General features: G+C 47.2%; 1 protein-coding gene across 1 annotated transcript in view; it reads left to right on the plus strand.

The window, feature by feature from the left end:
- The window catches only part of LOC140212215 (disintegrin and metalloproteinase domain-containing protein 8-like), a 69,292-nt gene that overhangs the window by 33,101 nt on the left and 12,458 nt on the right, over positions 1–23,733 (plus strand). Inside the window, exons 12-20 of the mRNA XM_072282931.1 lie at positions 852–1,029; positions 2,938–3,027; positions 8,794–8,989; positions 10,907–11,009; positions 14,351–14,531; positions 19,006–19,083; positions 19,567–19,648; positions 21,836–21,959; positions 22,960–23,143. Of these exons, the coding sequence (XP_072139032.1) occupies positions 852–1,029; positions 2,938–3,027; positions 8,794–8,989; positions 10,907–11,009; positions 14,351–14,531; positions 19,006–19,083; positions 19,567–19,648; positions 21,836–21,959; positions 22,960–23,143 (1,216 nt within the window). The remainder of the gene's footprint in view (positions 1–851; positions 1,030–2,937; positions 3,028–8,793; positions 8,990–10,906; positions 11,010–14,350; positions 14,532–19,005; positions 19,084–19,566; positions 19,649–21,835; positions 21,960–22,959; positions 23,144–23,733) is intronic.

Consider the following 23,733-nt stretch of genomic DNA (forward strand, 5'->3'; position numbering starts at 1 on the left):
ACAGGCCCTTCAGCCCACAAAGTTGAGCCGAACATGTCCCTACTTTAGAAATTACTAGGCTTACCCATAGCCATCTATTTTTCTAAGCTCCATGTACCTATCCAAAAGTCTCTTAAAAGACCCTATCATATCCGCCTCTATCACTGTCGCCGACAGCCCATTTCACGCACTCACTGCTCTCTGCGTAAAAAACTTACCCCTGACATCTCCTCTGTACCTACTCCCCAGCACCTTAAACCTGTGTCCTCTTGTGGCAACCATTTCAGCCCTGGGAAAAAGCCTCTGACTATCCACACGATCAATGCCTCTCATCATCTTATATACTTCTATCAGGTCACCTCTCATCCTCCGTCACTCCAAGGAGAAAAGGCTGAGTTTACTTAACCTGTTTTCATAAGGCATGCTCCCCAATGCAGGCAACATCCTTGTAAATCTCCTCTGCACTCTTTCTATGGCTTCCACATCCTTCCTGTAGTGAGGCAACCAGAACTGAGCACAGATCTCCAAGTGGGGTCTGACCAGGGTCTTATATAGCTGCAACATTATCTCTCGGCTCCTAAATTCAATTCCACAATTGATGAAGGCTAATACACCATATGTCTTCTTAACCACAGAGTCAACCTGCACACCTGCTATGGACCCGGGCCCCAAGATCCCTCTGATCCTCCACACTGCCAAGGGTCTCACCATTTATACTATATTCTGCCATCATATTTGACCTACCTTGTGTGTTCTGGTTTTACAACTGTCAGTTTTGTTTTTACTAATGTAAAATGGTTGATTTTGGATTTGATCAAAGCTAGTTACAATACCGTATCTCACATACTGTTCCTGTCTGTAACGGATTGCAGGATTGTCTTTCCCAAAAGCTTCAGCAGCTGCAGCTACCGGGAGTTACAGATGTTCCTGGCCACAGAGAGAACCAACTGCCTGTTGAACAGTCCCACCGCGGACGAACTGTATGGAAGCCCAAAGTGTGGCAACCAGTTCCTGGAGCGTGGGGAGGAATGTGATTGTGGTACCATCCAGGTAAACGGGATTTGTTCAACATCCAATTCTTTCGTAAAAAGTAAACTGTAGATTTTCTACAAAATACTCTCAAAATCTAAGAAGTTTCAACCTTTCACTGGTGCAATAAGTTACCAGACTCAAACCATATACAAGACCAGAGGTATGGATTAATACACTCAGCCATCTTGAGTGAGCTTCAGAATCAGGTCATCACTGATATACCATGTGAAATTTGTTGTTTTGTGGCAACAGTACAGTGTAAAGAAGTAAAGATCTATAAATTATAGAAATAGTGTTCATGAACTGTTCAGAAATCTGATGGCAGGGGGGAAGGAGCTGTTCTGAAAACACTGAGTGTGTGTCTACAGGCTTGTGTGTCCACGGGCTTGTGTTTCTACAGGCTTGTGTACCTGCTCCCCAGAAGTGTAATGAGAAGAGGGCATGGCCCAGAAGGTGAGGGTCCTTATCAATAGATGCCACCACTCTGAGGTGCTGCTGCTGGTAGGTGTCTCTGACGGTGGGATTGTCTCCTTGTTGATGTTCCTGACGGTGGGATTGTGTCGGTGTGATGTCCCTGACGGTGGGATTGTCTCCTTGTTGATGTTCCTGACGGTGGGATTGTGTCAGTGTGATGTCCCTGACGGTGGGATTGTCTCCTTGTTGATGTTCCTGACGGTGGGATTGTGTCGGTGAGATGTCCCTGACGGTGGGATTGTGTCCTTGATGATGTCTCTGATGGTGGGATTGTGTCGGTGAGATGTCCCTGACGGTGGGATTGTGTCGGTGTGATGTCCCTGACGGTACCCTGAACCAGCTGAGTCTATGCCCCTCTGCAGCTTCTTGCAATCTTGTGCATTGGCGCCTCCTCACCAGACGGTCAGAATACTCTCCACACTACATCTGTAGAAATTTGCAAAAGTCGTATCAAATCTCTTGAAGCTCCTAGCAAAGTAGAGTCACAGGTGTGCTTTTTTTGTGATTCCATCAATGTGTTGGGCCCTCTGAGGCCTGGGAACTCGAAGCTGCTCCCCCTCTTCACTGCTGACCCCTCGATGAGGGCTGGTTTGTGCTCTCCTGAGTTCCCTTTCCTGAATCCACAAAGACTCATGAATCAAAGTCCATAATCAATTCCTCGTCACTTTGATGTTGAGTGCAAGGCTGTTGTGACACCACTTAACCGGCAGATCTATCTCACTGCCTTATGCCTCTTTGTCACCAGATGAGATTTTGCCAACAATTGTGTTATTAGCAAGTTTAGAGATGTTGTTTGAACTACACTTAGCCACACAGTCATGGATGTAGAGAGAGTACAGCAGCGATCTCACCTCAGCAGCACACATTGTTGAGGTGTGCCAGTGTTGATTGTCAGCGAGGAGGAGATGTTATTTCTGATCTGCCCGTACTGTGGCCTCCTGATGAGGAAGTCAAGAATCCAGTTGCAGAGGGAAGTACAAAGGCCCAGGTTTAGAAGCCTGTTGATGAGTACTGAGGGGATGATGGTATGAACACTGAGCTGTAATCGAACAGTATGTTATGTAGTTTTCCTGTGTGCACTTGCTCACAGAAATGAAACTGTTGAAGCTTTGTCTGGGAGCCTGTCAGACGGAGAACAGGAAGCAAAGACCCTCAGAAAGGTCTCTGCCAAGTGAAAAATAAGCCGAAAGGTTTCACATTTACTGTGGCGCTGAGGCACTCAACCAGAAGTGCAGAAATCTCATCTTAATATGTATATCAAGAATTTATACACCAGCTCCAACACTGATGACCTGAGGCTACAACCCTTACTAGTTGCTGTTTTCATAACCTGAATCCACATTCTTTGCTCTTTCACCCCTACATCCCCAACTAGAAGTAGAAATTACATTGATTTGGATTTGTAAGCCCTTCATTGCTGTGTGTAAGACTGTCTCGGTGTTGCTCTTACAGGAATGCACCAACCCTTGTTGCAATGCCACAACCTGCAAACTGAAGGATGGGGTGGAATGTTCCGATGGAGGCTGCTGTCAGAACTGCAAGGTATCGATGCGAGGGATCTGTCATCATCACTGTTTACAGGAAGGATGTGGGCACAGAGATCTGGGGCAGGATATGGTCCACCATCTGTGTGTGGCTCTGAGGTACCTTACCAAAGGGCTGTAACCAGAAGCTCTGCTTTGGTGAATATTAAACTCTTTGGCGTAATTAGAGAAAGAGAAGGAGTTTCATTCTGTGCTTGTTCAACTGATTTCAAAGTATGTATGCAGTATGCAACCCTGAGATTTGACTTCCCACAGACAACCACAAAACAAAAAAACACCATGGAACCTGTTCAAAAAAAAAATCAAACACACAACAACCTAAAAAAAAAAGAACAAATCGCACAAACAGCAAAAAAAAACAAGCAAATAACACACAGAATATTAAACATCAAACTTTAGAGTCTTTGAAACAGTCTAGGAATATTCAAGTTGAGTTCAGTTTAGCACTCTGTCAATTGTTGGCTGCAGAGCTAGTCCAGCCCGATCAAAATCACGCAAGCAAGCTATTAAAAAATGAGTAATCAGAAACACATCATAACATAAACTGCAGAGAGCTCTACAAATGACTTGAACTCATACTCGGACTTGGAGTAACCATAGCAAGAGAGTTTTCTTTTGTCCTTGAGTTCAGTATTTCTTCTGCAAATGAATATAAACTCTTCCAGAAACAAGAAGAATCCAAGACCATTTTAGGAAGTTTTTTCCCAAAATATACCTTACATTAAAAATGTATCTTTTTTTAAATTGAGAAACCTCAATTTTTAAATTGAGGATTGTGCCTCTCTTACTGAGGCAAGATATGAGATTAACCCTCAAAATCAGTATTGTAATTTGTGTCATAGCATAGAGTCACACAAACAGAAACAAACTCTTTGGCCCATCTTATCCATGTCAACCAAGATGCCAACTAGTCCCACCAGTCACGATGAAGGGACTCTGCCCGAAATGTTGGCTTTTCCATAGAAGCTGCCTGGTCTGCTGAGTTCCTCCAGTGTTTCCAATTTGCAGCATCTGCAGATTTTCTTTTGTTGGCCCACTAAGCTAGTCCCATTTGCCCCCCAGCATCACACACACACACAACGCAGGAGGAACTCATCGAGTCAGGCAGCATCGATGGAGGGAAATGAACAGGCGACATTTTGGGACATGTCCTTTCATCAGGACTCACTGACCTGCTGAATTCCTTCAGTACGTTACGTGTGTTGCTCAGGGTTTCCAGCATCTGCAGAACCTCTTGTGTCTGCTACTTGCCCCTGTTTGGCCCACAAAATCTAAACCTTTCCTATTCATGTACCTGTCAAAATGCCTTTAAATGTTGAGTATCTGCCTCGGCAGCTCATTCTCACCGCCTGCGTGTGTGTGTGTGTGTGTGTGTGTGTGTGTGTGTGTGTGTATGGGGGGGGGAGGGGGAGATTAGTTGCCCTTTGGGTTCCTATTAATCTTCCACCTCTCACCCTAAACCTAAGCCCTCCAGTTTTGATTTCATTTCCCTGGGAAAAGTCTATGTTCGTTCACCCTACCTGTACCCCTCATGATTTTATACACCAATGCTGGATCACTTCTCAGCCCCCTATGCTTTGGTTCACCATCTCTGGGTAACCAAATTCATCCAGGAAATGGAGAATAGTCTTTGATTAACAATGCAGAAGTCTTTGTGGTTGTTGATTTAGTCAATTCCCCAAATGTGTTGTAACTTTCAGAATATTTTATAATGTCCTTGCACCTGAAATATAAACATCAACAATGTGCAGATGTTGTAATTAGCAATTTCTCCATGTTTCATTTGATTAGGGTTCTGATCGGTTATGGGCAAGTATCCAGCACCCGCCCCATGCACAGTATTTTTAAAACCATCCTTAAACATTGCAGAAATTAAATGTGCTTGAAACTGCACAGGTTTGAATCTGTCTTTAGTTCTTTCCACAACCCTGGGGAAAAAAGTGTATGGGTTTAGGGGGAAGAAGGGAAAGATTTAACAGGAACCCAAGGGGCCACTTTTCTTTTACACGAAGGGTGTTATCTACTTGGAAATGAGCTGCTGGAGGAAGTGGTTGAGCCAGGTACAATAACAGCTTCTAAAAGACAGTTGGACATGTACGTTAATCAGAAATATTTAGAGCGGGGATTCCCAGCCTGGGGTCTTACCTAATGGTATTGGTCCATGGCGTAAAAAGATGTCGGGAACCCCTGATTTACATAGAAACATACATAGAAAATAGGTGCAGGAGTAGGCCATTCGGCCCTTCGAGCCTGCACCGCCATTTATTATGATCATGGCTGATCATCCAACTCAGAACCCCGCCCCAGCCTTCCCTCCATACCCCCTGACCCCCATAGCCACAAGGGCCATATCTAACTCCCTCTTAAATATAGCCAATGAACTGGCTTCAACTGTTTCCTGTGGCAGAGAATTCCACAGATTCACCACTCTCTGTGTGAAGAAGTTTTTCCTAATCTCGGTCCTAAAAGGCTTCCCTCTATCCTCAAACTGTGGCCCCTCGTTCTGGACTTCCCCAACATCGGGAACAATCTTCCTGCATCTAGCCTGTCCAATCCCTTTAGGATCTTATACGTTTCAATCAGATCCCCCCTCAATCTTCTAAATTCCAACGAGTACAAGCCCAGTTCATCCAGTCTTTCTTCATATGAAAGTCCTGCCATCCCAGGAATCAATCTGGTGAACCTTCTTTGTACTCCCTCTATGGCAAGGATGTCCCTCCTCAGATTAGGGGACCAAAACTGCACACAATACTCCAGGTGTGGTCTCACCAAGGCCTTGTACAACTGCAGTAGTACCTCCCTGCTCCTGTACTCGAATCCTCTCGCTATAAATGCCAGCATACCATTCGCCTTTTTCACCGCCTGCTGTACCTGCATGCCCACTTTCAATGACTGGTGTATAATGACACCCAGGTCTCGTTGCACCTCCCCTTTTCCTAATCGGCCACCATTCAGATAATAATCTGTTTTCCTACTTTTGCCACCAATGTGGATAACTTCACATTTATCCACATTAAATTGCATCTGCCATGAATTTGCCCACTCACCCAACCTATCCAAGTCACCCTGCATCCTCTTAGCATCCTCCTCACAGCTAACACTGCCACCCAGCTTCGTGTCATCCGCAAACTTGGAGATGCTGCATTTAATTCCCTCATCCAAGTCATTAATATATATTGTAAACAACTGAGGTCCCAGCACTGAGCCTTGCGGTACCCCACTAGTCACCGCCTGCCATTCTGAAAAGGTCCCGTTTATTCCCACTCTTTGCTTCCTGTCTGCTAACCAACTCTCCACCCACACCAATACCTTACCCGCAATACCGTGTGCTTTAAGTTTGCACACTAATCTCCTGTGTGGGACCTTGTCAAAAGCCTTCTGAAAATCCAAATATACCACATCCACTGGTTCTCCCCTATCCACTCTACTAGTTACATCCTCAAAAAATTCTATGAGATTCGTCAGACATGATTTTCCTTTCACAAATCCATGCTGACTTTATCCGATGATTTCACTGCTTTCCAAATGTGCTGTTATCACATCCTTGATAACTGACTCCAGCAGTTTCCCCACCACCGACGTTAGGCTAACCGGTCTATAATTCCCCGGTTTCTCTCTCCCTCCTTTTTTAAAAAGTGGAGTTACATTAGCCACCCTCCAATCCTCAGGAACTAGTCCAGAATCTAACGAGTTTTGAAAAATTATCACTAATGCATCCACTATTTCTTGGGCTACTTCCTTAAGCACCCTGGGATGCAGACCATCTGGCCCTGGGGATTTATCTGCCTTCAATCCCTTCAATTTACCTAACACCACTTCCCTACTAACATGTATTTGGCTCAGTTCCTCCATCTCACTGGACCCTCTGTCCCCTACTATTTCTGGAAGATCATTTATGTCCTCCTTAGTGAAGACAGAACCAAAGTAATTATTCAATTGGTCTGCCATGTCCTTGCTCCCCATAATCAATTCACCTGTTTCTGTCTGCAGGGGACCTACATTTGTCTTTACCAGTCTTTTCCTTTTCACATATTTATAAAAGCTTTTACAGTCCGTTTTTATGTTTCCTGCCAGTTTTCTCTCATAATATTTTTTCCCCTTCCTAATTAAGCCCTTTGTCCTCCTCTGCTGAACTCTGAATTTCTCCCAGTCCTCAGGTGATCCACTTTCTTTGGCTAATTTGTATGCTTCTTCTTTGGAATTGATACTATCCCTAATTTCTCTTGTCAGCCACGGGTGCACTACCTTCCTTGATTTATTCTTTTGCCAAACTGGGATGAACAATTGTTGTAGTTCATCCATGCAACCTTTAAATGCTTGCCATTGCATATCCACCGTCAATCCTTTAAGTGTCATTTGCCAGTCTATCTTAGCTAATTCATGTCTCATACCTTCAAAGTTACCCCTCTTTAAGTTCAGAACCTTTGTTTCTGAATTAACTATGTCACTCTCCATCTTAATGAAGAATTCCACCATATTATGGTCACTCTTACCCAAGGGGCCTCTCACGACAAGATCGCTAATTAACCCTTCCTCATTGCTCAAAACCCAGTCCAGAATAGCCTGCTCTCTAGTTGGTTCCTCGACATGTTGCTTCAAAAAACCATCCCGCATACATTCCAAGAAATCCTCTTCCTCAGCACCTTTACCAATTTGGTTCACCCAATCTACATGTAGATTGAAGTCACCCATTATAACTGCTGTTCCTTTAGAGGGTTATGAGCCAAATTCTGACAAATGGACTAGTTTGGATGGAGCATCTTGGTCAGTATTGACCAGTTAGGCTGAAGGGCCTGTTTCTGTGTTGTATAACTCAGTGTCTATGATTTTAGTAGAATAGTGGAGCAGAATTTTCTCTCTGCTCAACTTCTCTCTATCTCACTGTTGTTTGAGTTTAATCGTGCTGAAGAACAACTTCCTGGTTTATTCCACAACTCTGGAATCATGTTTCCCACCAGGATCTTGTATTGTTGAGCAACACCAAGGTTCCTGGTCCGTTGGTGTTATAGATAAAGTAAGGTGATAGAATGGAGTCAATTCTTCAGTCAGATTGCAGATGATCCAACAGCTGGATCCAACCAGGTCCCAGTCTAGGTCTACAGTATAACTAGGAAATCTCAATTCATCAATCAGATTGCAGGTGATCCAACCAGATCCCAGTCCACGTGTGCAGCTGGATCCAACCGGGTCCCAGTCTAGGTCTACAGTATAACTAGCAAATCTCAATTCATCAGTCAGATTGTAGATGCTCCAATAGTTGGGGAGGGGATGCATTGTTTAACTGTCTCCTTCTCCCACAGCCCACAGGAGCCCTGAACTCCTGCACATCCTCCTTCCACTGTTGCCCAACTTCTATACAGTCAACATAAAATGTTGGAGGAACTCAGCAGGTCAGGCAGCATCTATGGAAGGGAATTAACAGTCAGCATTTTGGGCCGAGACCTTTCATCAAGACTGTAAAGGAATGGGGCAGAACTGGCCATCTGATCAGTTGGTTCCCCAAGTCCTAAGACCCAGCACAAACCCAGTACTGGTTTGGATGGACCAGCATTGAGAAGCATTGTATTTCAGGAGAGGAGACTCTCCTGGAGCTGAGGAAGAAGTGGAGAAGACCCCTGTTAGTTTTTGTCTGTGTCCCTAGGGCCGTGTTCCAGAGTGAATTTTTTGTTCATCGATATTTCCACTGATCCTGAAACTTGAAATGTCTATGGTCTGCAACGTCTGCACCTCAATATGGCCTCTTTTTGCTTTTGTTTAAATTCAGATCCAGCCAGCAGGACAAACGTGTCGGACTGCACAACACGACTGTGATCTGACAGACTACTGTGATGGGCTGAGCAGTCAGTGCCCAGAAGATGCCTTCAAGATGAATGGCTCTCCCTGTGGGAATGGGGAAGGCTACTGTTACAACGGGCAGTGCCCCACCCCTCGAAAGCAGTGCATTGTTCTGTGGGGACCAGGTAACTCATCGAAAGATCACCTGCACAGCCCTGCCTGGGACCCCAGATCAGGCTCCAGGCTGAACAACTACTGGCATGAGGGGCTTGGGTAGGATGAGTGCACCAGTCATTTCCCCAGTGTTGGGGAAGCAAGAACCCTAAGGTGGGAGGGAAAGCATTAATAGGAACTTTAGAAGCAACTTTTCCATTCAGAAGGTGGGGCGTATGTGGACTGAGCTGAAAAGGCGTCAGAAGTAATATTGAGATTATGTTTATCTGGATAAGTAGAATGATCAGAAAAGTTTGGGAGATTTAGGCCAAGCACAGACTAGTTTAAATGGCACCTTGGTTGGCATGGGCCAGTTGGACTGAGTCTGTATCAATGCTGTATGACTCTGCGTTAATAGTTGGTTAAAGATCAGAATAGTTGTCATGGTTTAAGTGTCCATTCTGATGGCCTGGAGACAGAGTTGAAAGGTCACAGAAGCACGAGGCATACATTGACTGTAGTGCTGTGTATCTGTCTGTAACTTCATGGTCGACCAGATGATACAACCTGGATTCCCTCCATTGAAGGGAGGTGAAAGAATCTGGTCCTGTGATCTCCTTTAGAAACATGAGAAGTGAGTGATCTTATTAAAATTTACCAAGTTCTCAGGGTGACAGGGTGGGTGCTGAACTGATGTTTCTGCCAGATGAGGTGTGTAGAAAACTAGGAGTTGCAGCTTCCATTAGTGATCAGTGAGCACAAATTATCAAATTATTATAATAATTGGTTGACCTTTTACAGAAATTGGATAATTTCTGATAGTCATTACTGGACTAGATTCTTATTCCAGATTGACGTATTTACTTGAATTTCAGTTCCCAAGTTCCTGGGGTGGGATTTGTACTTGCATCACTGTATCAATAGTCCCAACCATGGCTGCTGACACAGTCTCTTAACGTCAGCACTGTTGTACCTAGTTGTGCTGATCACGTATCTCGGCCACTGCGCTGCACTGAGTATATGAATTCACAGTTTAATGTAGCATGCCAATCCCCCTCTTTTACACAGATTAAGAACATGGAACAGTACAGCACATTATAGGCCCTTTGGCCCATGATGTGTGTCAAAGATTTAACCTACTCCACGATCGATCTCTAACCTTACCCTCCCACATAGCCTCCATTCTTCTTTCATCCATGTGCCTATTTAAGAATTTCTTAAATGACCCTAATGTATCTGCTTCTAACACCACCCCTGGTAGGGTGTTCCTTACACCCACCTCCCTCTGTGAAAAACACTTAACTCTGATATTCTCCCTATACTTTCCTTCAATAATTGTAAAGCTATTTCCTGCTCTATCTACAGGGGCACTGAAGGCAGCGGAGAGATAGTTGACAGGTTTGACTGCTGGAATGAAGGGGTTGATGTGTGAAGAGAGGTTGAGCAGGTTGGGTCTTTAATCCAATGAATCTCTGTAAGACTCGTCTGAGAGAGATGCAAACCTCAGGAGTTTTGACAGAGCACATGCCGCGAGGGATTATCCAGTGCTGCAGCTGCAAAGTAACTTTGCCCTTTTCAAATGGATGAGGAGGAATTTCTTCAGTCCTGGTCTCCTGGTCTTTTGGAATTGTCTTCGTAGGTGACCTGTGGAGGACAAGTTGCTGCGATGAAGATAGAGACTGTCAGATGTTTAAGGAGTTGTGGGCTGTGGGGAAAGAATGGGATGTGATGTTGGGATGAGATTGGATCAGCTACGACCTTCCAAGCAGCAGAGGAGATTTGAGGGGCTGTTGACTACCTCGTGCCCCAGTCCTTGTGCTTCTGGAATGTTGACTTCATCTGCTGCCAGTGCTCAGTATTCATCCATGGTGAAATCTCCAGTGTACTTGCTCTGTGATTCTTTCTGCTGGCCTGCATAGTTCAACAGGCTGATTTTCTGATGTTCACAGATGCAACAGTGGCCTCGGATCAGTGCTTCAGGCAGAATATGAGAGGAAACATGTATCTTCACTGCAGAGCAACGGAATATGGTCATGAAGCCTGCCAGGCAAAGTAAGTATCAACCAACCGTGATATAACACACCCGCTTGCATTCAGCTGCTGAGAATTTATTTATTTACTTATTTATATAGAGATACAGAACAGATTAGACTCTTCCGGCCCTTTGAGCTGAATCACCCAGAAAACTCCAATTTAACTCTAACCTAATCACAGGACAATTATCCCACCCAGTACACTTCTGGATTGTGGGAGAAAATGAGATGAGCTGGAGAAAACCCATACATTCCCCGGGGGGAGCGTATGGTGGACGCAGGGATTGAATTCCGAATTCCATGCCCTGAGCTGTAACAATGTCATGCTAACCAACACACCCTGTCCCAGAGGATTACCATCTGGAAGCTCGAGTTCCTACAAACCAGCCTCATTAACCAAGTGTCAGGCATCCTGAATCCCCCCCAATGCTCAGCGTCTCATTTTCTCTGCTTGCTGTTGAGGGCATTACAGGAATTAAGGATCCCAAACTGAACTGATTATTAACAAGAAGTTGTCTCTGCTGCTTACTAATGCTTGCCTGTGTGTTGTGAGGACTCTGACACCTGGCTGGTACCTGGTATATTCGGGTGCTGTGGTTCTGTGCAAATGTAGAGCTGCTGACTCCATTGTGTAGGTGTCCTGTATGCAGACGGGATAACATTAGCATCTCCCTTCATTGTAATGTCCGTTGCAGCCATTTGCAGTACCGAACCATGCCCTAGGCAATATGCTTTAGCATTTGACAGTGCCATCTTCCTGTAGGCTGTTCTGTAAACTCCTTCAGGCCTTGGCTTTACCACATCATGTCCAATTCGCTCACTTGCCAGCCCAGCCTAAAAATCTGTAAGTTGAACTATTCAGCCATTGCCTTTGGTTGGTCTGGACAGCTGTCACTGTTTGTTGAAGTTATGTAAGCCAGACTCAAACCTCCACAGGCACTGGGTATAACGACCCTTCCAGGTTTATGTGAAAACGTTGTAAGGCCCCTGTCCATGGTGTGTGGAGCTAGCAGACTTAACAATATCCCAGCCCAGTCACCAGCGCTCGGAGATATTCTTGCTTAGGGCCACGGTCTCTGATCTGTGCCTACCCCATGCTCCAGAGACATAGGGCATGGCCCCACCAGCATCTTACACAACTTCAAAACATTCCACCTGCTGTACTTAGTATTCTGATTTATGAAGGCCAACGTTCCAAAAGCTCTTTTTATGACCCTTTCTATCTGTGATGCCACTTTTGAAGAATTATGTAACTGTATTCGCAGATTCTTTTGTTCTACACATTTCACAATGCTCTACCATTCACTGTGTAACTCTTACCTGTCTGGTTATGTGTGCCAAGCTTCATTCTCTACTCTGTCCCTGTGCAGGACAACTGGCTGAGGTCTTGTAACTCCCCATGTCCACCTGCACCAGTGTTTACCCAGAGGCCCCGCTCCCCGCACCAGTGTTTACCCAGAGGCCCCGCTCCCCGCACCAGTGTTTACCCAGAGGTCCCGCTACATCAGTGTTTACCCAGAGGTCCCGGACCCTGCACCAGTGTTTACCCTGAGGCACCACTCCCCGCACCAGTGTTTACCCTGAGGCACCACTCACCGCACCAGTGTTTACCCAGAGGTTCCGCTACATCAGTGTTTACCCAGAGGTCCCGCTCCCCGCACCAGTGTTTACCCAGAGGCCCCGCTCCCCGCACCAGTGTTTACCCAGAGGCCCTGCTCCCCGCACCAGTGTTTACCCAGAGGTCCCGCTACATCAGTGTTTACCCAGAGGCCCCGCTCCCCGTACCAGTGTTTACCCAGAGGTCCCGCTCCCCGCACCAGTGTTTACCCAGAGGCCCCACTCACCGCACCAGTGTTTACCCTGAGGCCCCACTCACCGCACCAGTGTTTACCCAGAGGTCCCACTACATCAGTGTTTACCCAGTCCTGCTCCCCACACCAGTGTTTACCCAGAGGCCCTGCTCCCTGCACCAGTGTTTACCCAGAGGCCCCACTCCCCGTACCAGTGTTTACCCAGAGGTCCCGCTCCCCGCACCAGTGTTTACCCAGAGGCCCCACTCACCGCACCAGTGTTTACCCTGAGGCCCCACTCACCGCACCAGTGTTTACCCAGAGGCCCTGCTCCCCGCACCAGTGTTTACCCAGAGGTCCCACTACATCAGTGTTTACCCAGTCCTGCTCCCCGCACCAGTGTTTACCCAGAGGCCCTGCTCCCCGCACCAGTGTTTACCCAGAGGTCCCACTCACCGCACCAGTGTTTACCCAGAGGTCCCGCTACATCAGTGTTTACCCAGAGGCCCCGCTCCCCGCACCAGTGTTTACCCAGAGGCCCTGCTCCCTGCACCAGTGTTTACCCAGAGGTCCTGCTCCCCGCATCAGTGTTACCCAGAGGCCCCACTCACCGCACCAGTGTTTACCCAGAGGTCCCGCTCCCCACACCAGTGTTTACCAAGAGGTCCCGCTCCCCGCACCAGTGTTTACTCAGAAGTCCCGCTCCACGCACCAGTGTTACCCAGAGATCCCGGTCCCCGCACCAGTGTATACCCAGAGGTCCCGCTCCCCGTACCAGTGTTTACCCAGAGGCCCCACTCACCGCACCAGTGTTTACCCAGAGGCCCCACTCACCGCACCAGTGTTTACCCAGAGGCCCCACTCACCGCACCAGTGTTTACCCTGAGGCCCCACTCACTGCACCAGTGTTTACCCAGAGGCCCCACTCACCGCACCAGTATTTACCCAGAGGTGCCGCTCCCCACACCAGTGTTTACCCAGAGGTCCCACTACATCAGTGTTTACCCAGAGGTCCCGCTCCCCGTACCAGTGTTTACCCTGAGGCCCCACTCACTGCACCAGTGTTTACCCAGAGGCCCTGCTCCCCGCACCAGTGTTTACCCAGAGGTCCTGCTCCCCGCACCAGTGTTTACCCAGAGGCCCCACTCACCGCACCAGTATTTACCCAGAGGTGCCGCTCCCCACACCAGTGTTTACCCAAAGGCCCCACTCACCGCACCAGTATTTACCCAGAGGCCCCACTCCCTTCACCAGTGTTTACCCAGAGGCAGTGACATAAACCTATCACTCGTCAACCCCAGCCCCTTGTGCTGTAGTTCATAGACAACTAACCAAGATATATAACCTTTATCCAACAGTAATCTGGCAACAGTGGCAGCTCTAAGACCGTATCAGTGACACCATATGGTGTACATAGTCTTTAAGGATGTGCCCACTGTTGTACATGCAAAATTACTTTAAACTGCTGACAAGAAACAGCCAGAGATTCCAGGCTTCATCACATGGAGGTTGGGAAGAACTACTCTAAATTACCATCTGGTTCAGAGTAGATTTCTGTTTTTTTTTGCAGAGATATCAAATGTGGTAAGATGCATTGTGTCGGAGGCAACAAGTTTCCAGTCACACAAGCAAAGTACGAAGTGAAATTGTCGCACAACATACTGTGTAAAATTGCAATGCTGAACAAAGCGAGTGCAAAGGAGTCTGACCCAGGGCTGGTCCCCACAGGATCAAAATGTGGAAACGAAATGGTAAGAAACTGGAATGAATCCTGAGCAACATCCCTCAGAGAACTTCTGTGTAGGCCAGCAGAGACGCATAACGCTTTATAGTGGCAGCAGATGGATTCAATCCCACTCGTCCCTGTAGGAAGTTAGTACGTCCTTCCCTATGACCGCGTGCTCCAGTTTCCTCCCACCTTCCAAACGGTTAGGGTTAGTGAGTTGTGGGCACGGTTAGGGTTAGTGAGTTGTGGGAACGGTTAGGGTTAGTGAGTTGTGGGCATGGTTAGGGTTAGTGAGATGTGGAAATGGTTAGGGTTAGTGAGTTTCGGGAATGGTTAGGATTAGTGAGTTGTGGGCACGGTTAGGATTAGTGAGATGTGGGCACGGTTAGGGTTAGTGAGTTGTGGGCACGGTTAGGATTAGTGAGATGTGGGTACGGTTAGGGTTAGTGAGTTGTGTGCACTGTTAGGGTTAGTGAGTTGTGGGCACGGTTAGGGTTAGTGAAATGTGGGCACGGTTAGGATTAGTGAGATGTGGGTACGGTTAGGGTTAGTGAGTTGTGTGCACTGTTAGGGTTAGTGAGTTGTGGGCACGGTTAGGGTTAGTGAGATGTGGGCACGGTTAGGGTTAGTGAGTTGTGGGCACGGTTAGGGTTAGTGAGATGTAGAAACGGTTAGGGTTAGTGAGTTGTGGGCACGGTTAGGGTTAGTGAGTTGCGGGAATGGTTAGGATTAGTGAGTTGTGGGCACAGTTAGGATTAGTGAGATGTGGGTATGGTTAGGGTTAGTGAGTTGTGGGCACGGTTAGGGTTAGTGAGTTGCGGGGAACGGTTAGGGTTAGTGAGTTGTGGGCACGGTTAGGGTTAGTGAGTTGCGGGGAACGGTTAGGGTTAGTGAGTCGTGGGCATGGTTAGGGTTAATGAGTTGTGGGCATGGTTAGGGTTGGTGAGTTGTGGGAACAGTTAGGGTTAGTGAGTTATGGGGAACGGTTAGGGTTAGTGAGGGTGAGGGTCAGTGTTAGTGAGGTTTAGGGTTAGGGTTAGGGTTAGGGTTGGTGCCAGAACCATGGTGACACTTGCAGACTGTCCCCAGCACATCCTTGGAGTGTGTTGGTTGTTGACACAGACAACACATTTCACTGTATCTTTCAGGCCAGGCAGCATCTGTAGGAAGAGGTGCAGTCGACGTTTCAGGCCGAGACCCTTCGTCAGGACTAACTGAAGGAAGAGTGAGTAAGGGATTTGAAAGTTGGAGGGGGAGGGAGAGATCCAAAATGATAGGAGAAGACAGGAGGGGGAGAGATGGAGCCAAGAGCTGGACAGGTGATAGGCAAAAAGGGATACGAGAGGATCATGGGACAGGAGGTCCGGGAAGAAAGACAGGGTGGGGGGGGGTACCCAGAGGATGGGCAAGGGGTATATGCAGAGGGACAAGGGGAGAAAAAGGAGAGTGAGAGAAAGAATGTGTGCATAAAAATAAGTAACAGATGGGGTACGTGGGGGAGGTGGGGCCTTAGCGGAAGTTAGAGAAGTCGATGTTCATGCCATCAGGTTGGAGGCTACCCAGACGGAATATAAGGTGTTCCTCCAACCTGAGTGTGGCTTCATCTTTACAGTAGAGGAGGCCGTGGATAGACATGTCAGAATGGGAACGGGATGTGGAATTAAAATGTGTGGCCACTGGGAGATCCTGCTTTCTCTGACGGACAGAGCGTAGGTGTTCAGCAAAGCGGTCTCCCAGTCTGCGTCGGGTCTCGCCAATATATAAAAGGCCACATCGGGAGCACCGGACGCAGTATATCACCCCAGTCGACTCACAGGTGAAGTGTTGCCTCACCTGGAAGGACTGTTTGGGGCCCTGAATGGTGGTAAGGGAGGAAGTGTAAGGGCATGTGTAGCACTTGTTCCGCTTACACGGATAAGTGCCAGGAGGGAGATCAGTGGGGAGGGATGGGGGGTACGAATGGACGAGGGAGTTGCGTAGGGAGCGATCCCTGCGGAATGCAGGGGCGGGGGAGGGAAAGATGTGCTTAGTGGTGGGATCCCGTTGGAGGTGGCGGAAGTTACGGAGAATGATATGTTGGACCCGGAGGCTGGTGGGGTGGTAGGTGAGGACCAGGGGAACCCTATTCCTAGTGGGGTGGCGGGAGGATGGAGTGAGAGCAGATGTACGTGAAATGGGGGAGATGCGTTTAAGAGCAGAGTTGATAGTGGAGGAAGGGAAGCCCCTTTCTTTAAAAAAGGAAGACATCTCCCTCGTCCTAGAATGAAAAGCCTCATCCTGAGAAACCTTCCCCTGGTCCTCACCTACCACCCCACCAGCCTCCGGGTCCAACATATTATCCTCCGTAACTTCCACCACCTCCAACGGAATCCCACCACTAAGCACATCTTTCCTTCCCCCCATCTCTCTGCATTCCGCAGGGATCGCTCACTACGCAACTCCCTTGTTCATTCGTCCCCCCCATCCCTCCCCACTGATCTCCCTCCTGGCACTTATCCGTGTAAGCGGAACAAGTGCTACACATGCCTTTACACTTCCTCCCTTACCACCATTCAGGGCCCCAAACAGTCCTTCCAGGTGAGGCAACACTTCACCTGTGAGTCGACTGGGGTGATATACTGCGTCCGGTGCTCCTGATGTGGCCTTTTATATATTGGCGAGACCCGACGCAGACTGGGAGACCGCTTTGCTGAACACCTACGCTCTGTCCGCCAGAGAAAGCAGGATCTCCCAGTGGCCACACATTTTAATTCCACATCCCATTCCCATTCTGACATGTCTACCCACGGCCTCCTCTACCGTAAAGATGAAGCCACACTCAGGTTGGAGGAACAACACCTTATATTCCGTCTGGGTAGCCTCCAACCTGATGGCATGAACATCGACTTCTCTAACTTCCGCTAAGGCCCCACCTCCCCCTCGTACCCCATCTGTTACTTATTTTTATGCACACATTCTTTCTCTCACTCTCCTTTTTCTCCCTCTGTCCCTCTGAATATACCTCTTGCCCATCCTCTGGGTCCCCCCCCCCTTGTCTTTCTTCCCGGACCTCCTGTCCCATGATCCTCTCGTATCCCCTTTTGCCAATCACCTGTCCAGCTCTTGGCTCTATCCCTCGCCCTCCTGTCTTCTCCTATCATTTTGGATCTCCCCCTCCCCCTCCAACTTTCAAATCCCTTACTCACTCTTCCTTCAGTTAGTCCTGACAAAGGGTCTCAGCCCGAAACGTCGACTGCACCTCTTCCTAGAGATGCTGCCTGGCCTGCTGCGTTCACCAGCAACTTTTATGTGTGTTGCTTGAATTTCCAGCATCTGCAGAATTCCTGTTGTTCACTGTATCTTGCAATGTTTCGATGTACGTGTGACAAACAGAGCTAATCTTTGATCTCTTTAACCTTTGAAGTAGAGCTGGGCCATCTAGACACAGTGAGTTCCCCTGCATTGTAACCGCCGGCTCCGATCAACGCTGGAGCCTGAGCTTTCCTCCTGACATTGTGCATTATGATGTGGAGGGCAGGGACAGGCTGGAGGTTGTAGGTCAGACCTCGCTCCAGAGCTGGACAGAGCTCGGGGCTGAGGGGCCTAACCAGTCCCTCATCTGTTCCCCTGGCCTACCCCAACGTGGACCGTGGAGTGTTTTGTTTTTAATGTTTCTGGTTAATTTCTAGAATTATTAAAGGGATGGCGGGGTAGCGTAAAGCTATTACAGCGCCGGTGACCCCAGGTCAATTCTGCCACTGTTTATGAGGAGCTCGTCTGTTCCCCCTCCCCACGTTACCGTGGTCCTGGTTTCCCCCCCACTGTCCGAAGGCTTACCGCTCAGTAGGATAACTGGTCACGTGGGTGTAAACAGGCTCATCGGGTGGGAAGGATCTGTTACTGTGCTGTATCTCTAAATAAAATCAGATTATTAAATAAATTAAGTTTTTAACTTTGAAATTGTTTACTCCCATTTGAATTGGTTTGAGGGATCTGGTTATGACAAAAGGCCTTTGCCAAGGGCAGGTGGTCAAAAGGCATTGAGGTGGTGTGCTTTGTCAGCCAGGTGTAGTCTTAGTTCACAGGGTGAAGACAGCCAGCACTCTGGTGCAGGAATAGTGGGCAGCCAAAGGTCCAGAGGGGTGGCGAGGTCAGTGGGCCGGATCCAGCAGGCCCCAGCCTACAGTGAACACTGCATCGTGCCGTCTCTGGACTGTGCAGGCTGGCCCAGGCTAGGCCAGACTGCCTTAGTTTTGCTGTTGGTTTATTATTGTCACCTATACCAAGAAAAGAGTGAAAACTGGGCAGATCATGCCAGACACAATTATATTGAGACAGTAGACTGAGAAAGGCACTGTCTTAGACATGAGGAGGGCTGTGATTTTTATTTTGCTCGTTCAGCCAATACCAGCTCAAATAAACTGATAAGTGATGTTCTGTCCAGGTTGGCTGCACACTTGGTTTAAGGGTGTTGGACTCGGGTCATATCTTACATTCAGTGCAAATTATTTCTTCAACAGGTCTGCTACGATGGTCGATGCCAGAGTCTCCTCCTTTATGGAGCCAGGAACTGTTCCAGCAAATGTAACAACCATGGGGTATGGATCATCTTCTGCCTTCAGTGAGAGCTGCTTATTACAGTTCACTCCAGCATGGACGGGTTTGGGTGGGAATTGTTCCCACTGGCTGGAGCATCAGTGAGAAATAGCAGTAGAACTGAGGAGAGATTTTCACACCGTGTATTGAGATCTATGATATTTGAAAGCTTTACACAATCTACTTCATCAAACATTTGGATAATTCTCCATCTGGAACACATTGAGAGAGTGCGGGGAAGTGGGAATAATTGTACAGGTCCAGCGTGTGTAGAATAGTGTATATGACTGTGTGTGGAAAGTTGATTTTTGTTCTATCGCGCAGTGTGCTTTGACTGGGTAAGAACAACATTACTGAGAGTGACATTTGTATTGTGATGGCTGCATACCTGCATCGTGCATTAGTGTGTCATGCAGCTGATTATTTTTATGCATTTATTCCATGTTGGATTGATCTCAGATTTGCCGATCTGAATTACTTTTAAGGTTTGCAATCACAAGGGAGAGTGTCACTGTGACCCTGGCTGGGCAAAGCCATACTGTGCCACACAGACAGATAGTTCAGCAGGTAAGAATCCAAATCTTCGCACAGCCGTGCGGTGATTTTCCCATCAATGAGCCCTTCATACACACCTCTGACAGGTAACAACCTCCCGCACTCACAACTGCATTAAGCAGTCACAGAGTCATTGAGCATGGAAATGGTCGACTACGAACTACTGTACTAATCTGTATTAATCCCACCTTCCAACATTGGACCATAGTCTGCGATGCCTTAAAGATGCCCTTTGTTTGTCACTGAACATAGAAACCTCACAACATACAGTGAAAGCAACACACACAAAATGCTGGTGAACGCAGCAGGCCAGGCAGCATCCGTACGAAGATGCACAGTCAATGTTTCAGGCTGAGACCCTTCGTCAGGACATGGTCTCGGCCTGAAACGTCGACTGTGCTTCTTCCTATAGATGCTGCCTGGCCTGCTGCGTTCCACCAGCATTCTGTGTGTGTTGCTTGAATTTCCAGCATCTGCAGATTTCCTTGTGTTTGCGAACATACAGTGAAATGTGCCCCTTGCTTTGGGGATGGGGAGGGCAGCCTTTTGCAGTCACGTGTTTGCCTAAGACACATCCTAACTGCTGCTGGGGACCCCTGTCTCTACCAGTTTCTGCAGCTGTGTCCTAGTCATTCTGGCTGAATAATGTCCCAGGGCCCCTCTCACTATCTCACTCCTTACTTTAAACCTATGTCTTCTGGTTTATTGATATGAGGAAAGGAAGCCTCATAATATCATATACCATAGTCATGTCTCCCCTGCAGGGGAAACAGACCCGGCTCAGAACAGAAACGTCAGTTGCCTTTAATTTAATGAGGCGTTACTGTTACTTCCACTGCAAGGTGTGGCCTGTCATCATCAAAATATCTGCACAAGGCAGGAGCGTGTTGGACTTATTTTCCCTGCTTAGCTAACTGGTTGTTTGTTTTTGAATAACAGCCATCTGGTAATGCAAACTTGGATTTTGGGGGAAAGCGTGATTTGTGAGTGGCCTTCAGGCCCAGTGGCTGTAATTGGCACGGTGACAGCATTTCTTAATGCCCACTGCTCTTACCTCAATGATTAATTCAGGTTCATTCCAGCACATTCACCCATGTCCAGTAGCATCAAAGGGAAGGAATAAAGAGCCAACATTTCAGGGCAAGACCCTCAACTCTGCCCAAAATGTTGGCTCTTTATCCCTCTACATAGGCACTGCTTGACCTGTTGAGTTCCTCCAGCATTTGGTGTATGTTTGAAGAGCTGGTATATTTCGCAAAATGTTAAATTGTTGAGAGTTAATTAAGTTTAGTTTGAATTGTTTCTGTTGGACTTGATATGAAAATTATCCTGTAAGATGGATTTCTGAGCTCAGTGCAGTCTGTGTCCTACCTAATGGAGATTCTGCACCTGGTAATGGTTTCAACTCTAGAATGCGACTTGGGGACTGGAAGGGACGGAGACGGGGATGGGGATAGGGGTGGGACTGGAAGGGATGGGGACGGGGATGGGGTTGGGGACAGGGATGGGACTGGAAGGGATGGGGACAGGGATGGGGTTGGGGACAGGGATGGGACTGGAAGGAATGGGGACGGAGATGGGACTGGAAGGGATAGGGCTGGGGATGGGGACAGGGACGGGGTTGGAACTGGAAGGGATGGGGCAGAACCAGCTGGCAGGTGACCAAGGACAAACCGAACACTACAGCACAGGAACAGGCCGATCAGCCCACAGTGTCTGTGCCGGATATGATGCCTATATACACCATCCACGTCCCTGCAATCCTGGCATTTTCACATGCCTATCTAAACCACTCCTTGTCCAGCCAATTTAGTTCACGTTGTCCCTTCCCAACCTGCTCAGTTTCTGTTTGGGTGTTTTCACCTCTCCCCTCACATTCATACTGATTACAAATGCATTCCATGAGAAACTACAGTCGTGGAGAGAACGTACAAACTCCTTATGGGCAGCAGCAGGAATGGAATCCCAGGCTCACTGCTGTAAAGCCCTGTGCTAACCACAGACACGCTGTGCCATCCCCTACAGTATGTTTATCATTACTGGGAGCTTTGAAGAAATTGTGTTAAAGCTCTTGCCATGCCTTGTGTGTGTGTGTGTGTGTGTGTGTGTGTGTGTGTGTGTGTGTGTGTGTGTGTGTGTATCTAAGTAGCAGAGAGTCTGATGTTGAAAAGTTGAACTAATTTCAAATTCCCCTTTCAGCGAGAGGTAATGCCATAATCATCATCCTCTCAGTGCTCCTGCCTTTCATCGTTTTACTCATCATAATAAGTGGGGGACTTCTCTATTATAAAGGATGCTTAATAAAGAAATATACAAAAAAATTGTGAGTACTGATTTATTTTCTTATCATAATTATTGAGCACTTTTATTCGACGCAATTTATAATTTAAACATACTGCTGATGTGAAATGTATTTTATTATTGTTGTGTGTGAATCTCTGTATGTAAGAATAAGCTGAATGTGATTAAGTTGATGAAGCAGACAATTTGAGGAAATGTAGCCAGCAGCGTTGTTCTGGGTTTATGAGTACTTTATCCAAGGCAGCCAAATCTGACTGATGAACCTTAACGGAAGGACAGGAGGTCGTGTGTCCCTTGGACAACTCTAATGTTCAACCAACGGATCTTCTACCTCCAGCATTGTCCAGCACTTTCCCCACATCCTCAAATCTATCATTCGTAGATTTGAATGGACTCAGAAACTGTGGATCCATAGTCCTGATGGTTGGAAAATCCCAAGTTTTCTTCTGGAACAAATGTAATGATTCAGGAGTTAGGTTTAAAATGAATGTGTTATTTAAGATTTGATCTATAAAATTTATTTGAATCCAGTGGTAATCCTGATGAATTGAAGCAAACAAGCTCATCTTTGCTTTTCCATTTTGCCAGGCAAATCAAGGCCACTTTATTTACTTTTGGGTTTCAAATTGTTTGATTTTTAAAAAAAGTTTAATATAGCCTCCTAAACCAATGCTTTAAAATGCCTGAGAACTTGATGCTTAATAATGAACAAACTGAGAAGAGTTTGGGAGATCTGTGCCCTGGCGTGATTGCCAGTGTTGGATCATCATCAAACAATGGTCATGGTGGTGAGGTTTAGACAACATCTAGACCCAGACATGTAGAAACTGCAGCCACAGAAGCAGATCTGTCAATGTGTACAAGTGAACTCCAGTGCAGTCTGACAACGAGAATAGTAATTTGACAAAAAGAGGCAGAGTTCTGGAACGGCCTCAAAACACAGTAGCAGGAGTCCAGATTAAAACTGGTCATTGACTTAACTTTAAACATGAGCAATAATTTTCCTTTCCATGTCATTGCAGACCAATAAAATCTACTTCGTGTGGTTTGTCAAATCCAACGTTTGTTGATGGAAAGGACAGAAGCAACTGGAAAGCCATGCACCCCCGCAGCAGGAGTTCACATCTGAAACACTCACTACTCGATGCCTCGAAGGAGGATCGGCGATTACAGATCACAGTAATACCCAGCCGCCCAGCGCCTCTGGTAAATCCACCACTGTACACAGAATTCTTGCTCTAGTCTTCCATTACTTTTCTATCACATTACAATGGTTTGAAACAATACCTGTTCATATTGTGTCTTTCCATAATGGAATGTGTGCATTGCTGATAAGGTCAGAGTCTTTACCCTTGAGCAGAGGTGGATTGTGAACACAAAATACCCTGCAGATGCTGGGGTCAAAGCAACACTCACAACACGCTGAAGGAACTCAGCAGGTCGGGCAGCATCCGTGGAAACAATGAGTTGACGTTTTGGGCCGGAACCCTTCACCAGGACTGAAGAGGGAAGGGGCAGAGGCCCTATAAAGAAGGTGGGGGGAGAGTGGGAAGGAGAAGGCTGGTAGGTACCAGGTAAAAAACCAGTAAGGGGGAAGATCAAGGGGTGGGGGAGGGAGGAAGGGAGGTGATAGGCAGGAAAGGTGAAGAAGGAATAGGGGAAAACACAATGGGTAGTAGAAGGAGGCGGGACCATGAGGGAGGTGATAGGCAGCTGGGGGAGGGGGTAGAGTGAAATAGGGATAGGGGAAGGGAGGGGGAGGGAATTACCAGAAGTTGGAGAATTCTATGTTCTTA

The sequence above is a fragment of the Mobula birostris genome, chromosome 18 (genome assembly GCF_030028105.1).
Source record: "Mobula birostris isolate sMobBir1 chromosome 18, sMobBir1.hap1, whole genome shotgun sequence".
Taxonomy (NCBI): domain Eukaryota; kingdom Metazoa; phylum Chordata; class Chondrichthyes; order Myliobatiformes; family Myliobatidae; genus Mobula; species Mobula birostris.